Source organism: Cotesia glomerata, linkage group LG2 (assembly GCF_020080835.1).
Source record: "Cotesia glomerata isolate CgM1 linkage group LG2, MPM_Cglom_v2.3, whole genome shotgun sequence".
Classification (NCBI taxonomy): domain Eukaryota; kingdom Metazoa; phylum Arthropoda; class Insecta; order Hymenoptera; family Braconidae; genus Cotesia; species Cotesia glomerata.
In genome coordinates, this window is record NC_058159.1 from 20,601,755 (window position 1) to 20,610,079 (window position 8,325).

General features: G+C 33.1%; 1 protein-coding gene across 1 annotated transcript; it reads left to right on the top strand.

Annotated features, from left to right (window-relative positions):
* Nucleotides 1-1,264: 1,264 nt before the first annotated feature.
* Nucleotides 1,265-2,697, top strand: LOC123259747. Its single transcript, XM_044720425.1, has 2 exons — nt 1,265-1,717; nt 2,435-2,697. Exons 1-2 carry the CDS (start codon nt 1,282-1,284, stop codon nt 2,572-2,574), a joined length of 576 nt encoding a protein of 191 aa, XP_044576360.1. The 5' UTR covers nt 1,265-1,281; the 3' UTR covers nt 2,575-2,697.
* The last annotated feature ends 5,628 nt before the right edge of the window (nt 2,698-8,325 follow it).

Genomic DNA, 8,325 nt, shown 5'->3' on the forward strand with positions numbered 1-8,325 from the left:
ATTATGACATGGATAAAAGGTACAGGCCAATCCGATAGAATTTTGAATCTGTGCAAGTCAGAACAATACTCCAATTGAATTTCAATTCTAGATCTCAAAATACAATTCTATAAAGTGCCCAGCGGAGCGGGTGGGTAACAACTAGTATATATATATATATTAGGGTGCTTTTTTTTTTGCGACTATTTTTTTTTTTTCGTTTCCATCCCGAAATTTTGTTGGAAATACACCCAAAAAAATTCCCTGAAAGTTTGAGCCCTTAATATTAATATTAAGTACTCCTACACAGCGTGTGAAGATTTCCCATTTGAAATATACGAGAACTTTCATTTTTTTTTTTTAATTTCTATAGCTCAGTGGCATTTCATAGCATCACTTTGACCATGGACGGGTTTTTTTTAGAATTGAATGCTCTACAAAAGTGTCCATTGTCGCGAAGTCGTAACTCATACTGGCGGGGTAGTACGGACCACCAAACCAAATTTTTTATAGAATTCTTGTTTTTTCACTCATTATCTCATAAACAACAAGACATACAGAAAAAATGTTAATGATAATTTTGTAGGAAATTCAATTCTCTACAAAAAAGGTCCTCAGCACCAAATCACTAAGATCGATATTTTCTGAGATATTAATCATTGAAGTTTACGTAGCATTGAATTTCCACAAAATGTTGAGTCAAATCTTAAAAAATAATGATTTTTTTATTCGTATCATAATTATAATTAGTAATTACTTATTGATTAAGTTACAAATTTAACGTAAAAAATTTTTAATTGTATTTTTCTGAAGTTTTTTATTTTTAAATAAATTTCTCATTTAAATCACCCCATAATATTTGAATTTATCATTTAATAATTCAATTTCAATGAAATTCTAGATAAAAATATATTGTGTATGATCATTACGAATAATATAGGATGTTTCTTTGTTGCTGTGTATTGTGATACTGATTAATTGCGGTTTATTTTTCTTGCTCTGGTAGTACTACTGAGCTTTCACTTGACCTTGAATGCGTTCAACAAATTTCCCCTTTAATTGCAGCGCTTTCTTTGTTTTCGCGTACTAATCCCGCGAGAGTAAGAACAAAGCTTAGTGGGCATTGATCAGTGTGACGCCGTTGTATGTATACTTTGTTAAATTTGAGGTTAGGTCGACTTTAACCATCATTAAAATGAGTGAAAAAATTGGTAATAAAACTTGGAATTATTTAATTGGATTTGAAAGAAGCCAAATAAATAATAATAAGCTGCCTTCGTATCGTGACTTACTAAATTTTTTATGTATAAACATCAGTCTTTAAAATTAACTATTCGAAATAGTGCTACTAGTGTTATTAACGATACTAATACTATTCGGGCTAGTTTCAAGATTCCAACTATACGTCCTCAGCACAGTCTTACGAAGTTGGAAAAATTTTATGCCGAATATATAAAAGTGAAGACACATCACAAGAGGGAAAAAAAATCGAAAGCACAAAAACAGAATGTTGAAAAGTTTAACCAAAAACTAGATAAATTGTTCGATATTTCGAATTCCACAATGGTTAAGAATTTGCCAAAAGAGCAGCAACAATTTCTGAATGAGTGTCAAAAGGGGAAAACCAATCTTCACTCGCCCGTTACTAATTTCTTGCCGGTGGAAACTTTTCAGAATAAATCTGACACTGAACAGGAGATAACAAATGAAGATAATGAGAATAATACAGACGAAATTGGTTAGTTTCTTCTCACATACAACTATAAATTATCAAGCTCAACAATCAATCATTTTTAATAATCGAAAACAATTTCTTATAATTTAGACTCATATTTTTTCTACTTACTTGTAAAATTTAATTCGCATTAAAATTCTAATTTTCTTAACCTCATTTTCTGAAAATTGAATTCTATATAATTTTTCAATATTTTAAAATTTGTTTCTAGATTCATAACTTTTTTTCTAATTATTAGTCTATCATTTTTGGTAAAATTTCTATCAAGTAAATCTGAATAAGTGAGATAAATCAAAATTTATTCAATTTTGACAAAAATTTTGACTTGAATAAAAAAAAAATTTGTTTTCGATTTTTTTGCAGTCGAAAATTCCCACGCTATTAAAAAATTAAAGTCTCTGTAACCAATAAATTTAAAACACATAAGGTAAAAGCCCCAATATATGATCATGTACCAGTATATGATCACTCCATGTATTTGTATACCTATATTTGTGAATATAGATATACAAATACATGGAGTGATCATATACTGGTACGTGATCATCTATTGGGGCTTTTACCTTATATATCATTTTGTCTTATTTTTATTGGGGAAAATTGACGGAAACTCAATTCAAAGAATATCTTTGCTTCTGGATAACAGAAGCTGAATATAAAATTTGAAAAATATTTGAATCGATTGGGTTTATTTATTTAATTCTGAAAAAATTGTTTTAGGCATGAAATTATCGCAACATTCGATGCCAGCAAGTTTTTGTAGTCTATCATCAAATTCCAGTGGGTTGAAACGAACATATTCTGATTTTGAGGATGAACTCCCTGTACCTCCTAAAAAGAAAAAAATCAATATTTTTTAAGATTTGATTCAACATTTTGTGGAAATTCAATGCTAGGTAAACTTCAATGATTAATATCTCAGAAAATATCGATCTTAGTGATTTGGTGCTAAGGACCTTTTTTGTAGAGAATTGAATTTCCTACAAAATTATTATCTACATTTTTTCTGTATGTCTTGTTGTTTATGAGATAATGAGTGAAAAAACAAGAATTCTATAAAAAATTCGGTTTGGCGGTCCGTACTACCCCGCCAGTATGTGTTACGACTTCGCGACAATGGACACTTTTGTAGAGCATTTAATTCTGAAAAAAACCCGTCCATGGTCAAAGCGATGCTATGAAATGCCACTGAGCTATAGAAATTTAAAAAAAAAAAATGAAAGTTCTCGTATAATTCAAATGGGAAATCTTCACACGCTATGTAGGAGTACTTAATATTAATATTAAGGGCTCAAACTTTCAGGGAATTTTTTTGGGTGTATTTCCAACAAAATTTCGGGATGGAAGCGGAAAAAAAAATAGTCGCAAAAAAAAAAAGCACCCTAATATATATATATACATATATATATATATATATATATATATATATATATATATATATATATATATCGGAGAATAAAGTACAGTGGAGTATTTTCTAACGAAGTGATGAGAATATTCTTTAGGATACTTCTATTTTTAGTAATTTTAAGAAATATACTGCTACTTTAATATTTTGTAAAATAAGGTTTAACGAAATTATTTTATTGCGGTAGGCTTAGGCCTAGGTAGGCACATGGTTGTCAACGTAGTCGGGACCCCAGGACGATAGGGGTATCATAAAATCAATAAGGAAAAGAGAAATATGCAGCAGGCAGACTATTTGAGAATAGTTTTGGAAAAGACAGTCTTGCTTTGAGATTGAGATCGAACGGACGTCCTGGTGATCGCGAATTCGTTATTTCCTAAGTCTCAGTCTGTCGCAAGATATTATTAATATTGTTTGTATTCTAAATTAAGTTAACCTTGTACGAGTTTATTTATTCATTCTTAATAATTGATCTTGTTGTAATCGCGAACATTAATTAATTCTATTAATAAAAATGAGTAAATCACAAGATGCTGAATCTCCAATAAAAGCCCCTTGCCTTTCTGACATCAGAAGTGGGATCTGAATCATTTACGGGTTGTTCTACCAATCAGTTCCAGTTGCTAATGGAGATGCAAAATCAGAATCTGATTGAATTAATGAAGGCCGTAACAAAACCAGCGTCCACTAATCGTAATATTTCCTTGCCAAAATTCAACCCGGAAAATTCATGTGCGGATTCGTTTGCGTGGTGTGCTACAGTGGATATGTATTTAGTGGAATGTCCTCTAGAAGGGAGTTCATTGGTTATTGCACTAAGTGAAGCTCTTCAAGGATCTGCGTCTACTTGGTTGTCTCAAGTGTGTTACCCTGGGATAACCTGGACTGATTGTAAAGATCTTTTCATTGCAAGATTTGCCGGAGTGGAAACATCAACAGCAACTTTAATTAACTTGCAAAATGGTCGTCCTAAAGACGGTGAGTGCTTAGCATCTTACTCGAGTCATCTCCTGGCGTCACTCACGTCAAAGTGGAAAAATTTAACTGCGGAAGAAATCGCAGTATCAGTTGTTCTTGCGCACGCGTCTCAGTTCTGAGTTCCAAAATTTTTTTTGAGTAATCTCAAGAAAACTACCAAAAAAAAAAATTTTCAAAATTCTTTTGGTTTTTTGACTTAATCTTTATATGGACTGGATAACTTGTTTATTCAGCTTCAATTTGTTTTTATAAAGACCTCGAGAAAATTTTCGAATTTTCTTTCAAAAAAGAAATCCATATAGAGGTTAATTCGAAAAAAAATTTTAGAACTCAGATCTAAAAACTAGACACTTGGAGCTACAATTTGCTTTTTTTATTAGTCGTACGACCATTTTTCTTCAAGTTACAGCTCGTTAGAAAACCCCTAAACATCGAATTTTTTTCTTGCTCCCTTAATTTTTGTGAGAAGTGTACATATGCTTATATCAGCCTGATATGAACACACCAGGACATATAAAAAATTCTGTATATTTTAAACAATATACGACCATATCAGATAATTTTTTGACAAGAATGATTTCATGAGCGAACAAGAACATAATAATCGAAACAATAAAAATGAAAATAAAGTCATTCAATTTAATCAATTGATAACAGTGCTTATAATTGATTAACTAATATTCATTATTTTCTTCTAGCACTGTTATAATCTTAAATAATGCAGCTGAATAATTCTCATCATTTAATGTAATCTATTGCAGTGTTAAATTCGTATCGAAAATTGTTATTATGTAAAAATAAATTTTTTTACAAAGACTTAAACTCGATCGAACGATTTGAAAAATGCTCATCCAAAGACTAACGAGTAATAGAAATAAAAATTACTATCCATTAAATCTCGTATGAAATATGGGTTGATAATTTTCTATCATAACTTACCATGTACCTCACCTCACCATGAACCTAATGGTAATGGTACTGAGTATATAAAGAGAAGTTGTGAATTTTTTGTAGCGATGAAAGGTGTATTTAAAAAGAGAAGCTGATCGTTCTAAAAGTTAAGTAAAAAATAAAATAAAATGAACAATAAGTAAGATAAACAAGGTGGTTACGTAGTAGTACAAGCAACCTTGATGCATCTAAGTTTCGATCGGAAGTCTTGTTTTTCTTTTCTCCTTATACCACTGTATTTTCAGTGCCGACGTCCTTGGAGGATGCCGCATTTCCATATATAAACGTACCAGGGGTATAAGTCCGATCCTACCGAGATTGGCAGGCTTCCAAGTGGCCGTAGGCGCATCTCCGACTCCATCATGACAGTCAGCAATTTAGTCGAGGTGATGTGATGGCATCACTACACCATAACTCTGGGAAGCCGTTACAAGTTACTACTGGCAACCCTAATCCAACGGCTTGTAGAATTGCTAGCATTAGTACTAACTTCAGATACCTATATGTTCGCTTCATACTATCTTTTTATCCAAGTGACAATTGACACCAGAGCTCTCGACCATCAACAACTTACACTTTATTAGTTTTCTCAATCTTACTTTTGATTTATTGAGTACTGCGTTCCGTATTCCTGGAACAAGAACAAAAAAATCATATTGTTAATGAAATTGCTTTCATCAAGCAATCTGTCTTTTGCCAGAACAATTTTCTTCAAGCAAATTAATGTCTCATCTCATATAATAAGCTTGGTTAATATACAATAAGAGTTGAAATTTCGTTGAAAATATATATTCTTTTACTATCATTCTAAATTAACTAAGAAAACTTTGTTTTAATTTTTATGACACAAAGTCAATCTATAAAAATCGCTGCCTAAACATTGATATTTTTTGACGTAATTTTTTAACCGCTCCTTCAATCATATCATATTTAAAAGTTAGCAAACATCGAGTAATTTATTTTAATTATTTATGTATCTATTTCTGAGATCATGGGGCCAACTCCTTCTAACTATACATCATTTACAAGGTACTTACAGCTATTTTTACAATTATGTAAAGTAAATAAACAATAAAATAGCGAATTTTAAGGTAGTTATTGTAGGAAATGTAAGATGTGTTATTGCTTTCTTTCTTACTCGCTAATGCTGCCTTTCTCACGAGATAATTTCTAAAAAACTGAGGTTAGGAGTTTTCAAATTTTTAAGTGTAACATTCTATAAAATATAAGTTTTCTACAAGAATTTGTCCATTCAAATCAATAAAATGAAAATGTGCAGTTTTTTCACTCTTCTTCCATACCGCCTGTTCAAAAAATTTGATTTTTTATTACAATTATGTCGCGTTTGATTCGAAAGTACTATTCGCTTCTGAAGTTAGTTAGTAAATATAACGGACACTTTTTACAAAATTCGTTCAATGTACTTGCTAATGTTACTTCTAAAAGAAGAAACTTTCAAAAATTACAATTCATAACAATAAAATATCGGTGATTCCCTGATTAGAAAAAGAGATTTGAAAAGATTCAAAATGGCTCAAAGAGATTAAAAAAGATTTAACTTGACGAATATATATATATACATTTTGCATGTGTTGAATCTTTTCAAATTTTTTTTAACTTCCCGCTAAGAAAATCGAAGATTTTCAAAAATCGGGAAGTTATTGTTTTCACTTCGTTTTGCAAAAATCGAGTTTTCATCAGAGTTGTCACTATGTCTGTATATATATATATGTGTGTGTGTGTGTGTGTGTGTGTGTTTTCCTTAGGGGGGGGGGGATGTGAAGTAGCTAGCAACTATCCTTTGTAGGTATCCTGGTACGTTCATCTCTTGAAGGGCTTGTGTGATGCGATCCCAGTTGGCGGAGTTGAAGGCATTTTTGATGTCTAAAGTTGCCACCAGACAATATTTCTTCGTTCCCCCCTTCCATCTGGTACCGGCGATTGCGTCTTTGGCTATACCGACAACCAGGTTGATCGCGTCCAGGGTTGATCGTCCTTTTCGAAATCCATACTGATTGTCTGCTAAGAGTGGATCGACAACTGCTTCTATCCTTTGGTGGATTATACGTTCTAGTATCTTACCGGCTGTATCCAACATGCAGAGTGGACGATAAGATGACGGTTCTTCCGGTGGCTTTTTCCCTTTAGGAAGTAGTACCAGCCGTTGTTGTTTCCACTTCCGAGGAAAAATCCCTTCCTTCAAGCAGATGTTGTAGACGTCGAGGAATAACGCTGGCGCTGCTTTAATAGATGTTTTCAAGGCAATATTAGGGATTCCGTCCAATCCCGGTGCTTTATTATTCCCGACGAAGTTACAAGCTTCCATCAGTTCTTCTTTCGTGACAGGTGGGATATCATTCAGTTCGTCCTGTGTCAACAGGTAGTTGAAAACGCGCTGTCGTGGAAACAGCGTAGTCACGATCTTCTGTAAGAGTTGAGGACACGTAGGAGACGGCATTGGCTGATATTTCAGGTGTGCCATGACTAACTTGTAAGGTCTACCCCACAAGTCTTTGTCCACCTCATTGATTAGCTCTTTCCAGCAGTTCTTCTTGCTATCCTTGATGGCTGTAACGGATAATTTTCACGGTTTTGTCACACCAGGGTAATTCGTGCGCCTATTACCTTCCTCGGATCTGAATCGTCGGTTCTCAGGTTCCCTACTCCGAAATGGGTAATCCACGCCCTGCAGCCTTCCTTGGTTCTGATTACCGATTCTCAGGTTCCTTCTCCGCGTGTCGGTAAATGACTCAAGAGTCCTACCACTGGGTAAAACAGCGCGACAAAATCTAACTTGTAACGGGGTGATTAGCCCTGTCCAATTGGTCACCCCTTTCCTCTTTGAAAAGGGCGCCACTGGGATTTTATACTCGGTGTCCCAGAAACCGGGGAGCATGAGAAGGAAAGATCGGGTCGTGAGAAGTTGAGAAAGGCTGTAAAAGTAATGCTGAGAAACAATTATTAACAATTAACAATTCAATTATTTATTTAATATAAACAATTTAATTCTAACAAAATTTCTTAAAATATTGCCCTTAAAATTAACCTATCAATCACTAAATTTGAGAATCTCTCACCTACGCAGGCACTTGCCAAAACTTACAACTAAATATCATTGAATTCTTTTAAACATAGATCATTACGCATCTATCTTCTTAATTTCTTAACTCAACATAGACCATTACGCATCTATCTTCTTAATTTCCTAATTCACTTTTAGACCATTACGCATCTATCTTCAATTTCTTAACTCAACATAGACCATTACGCATCT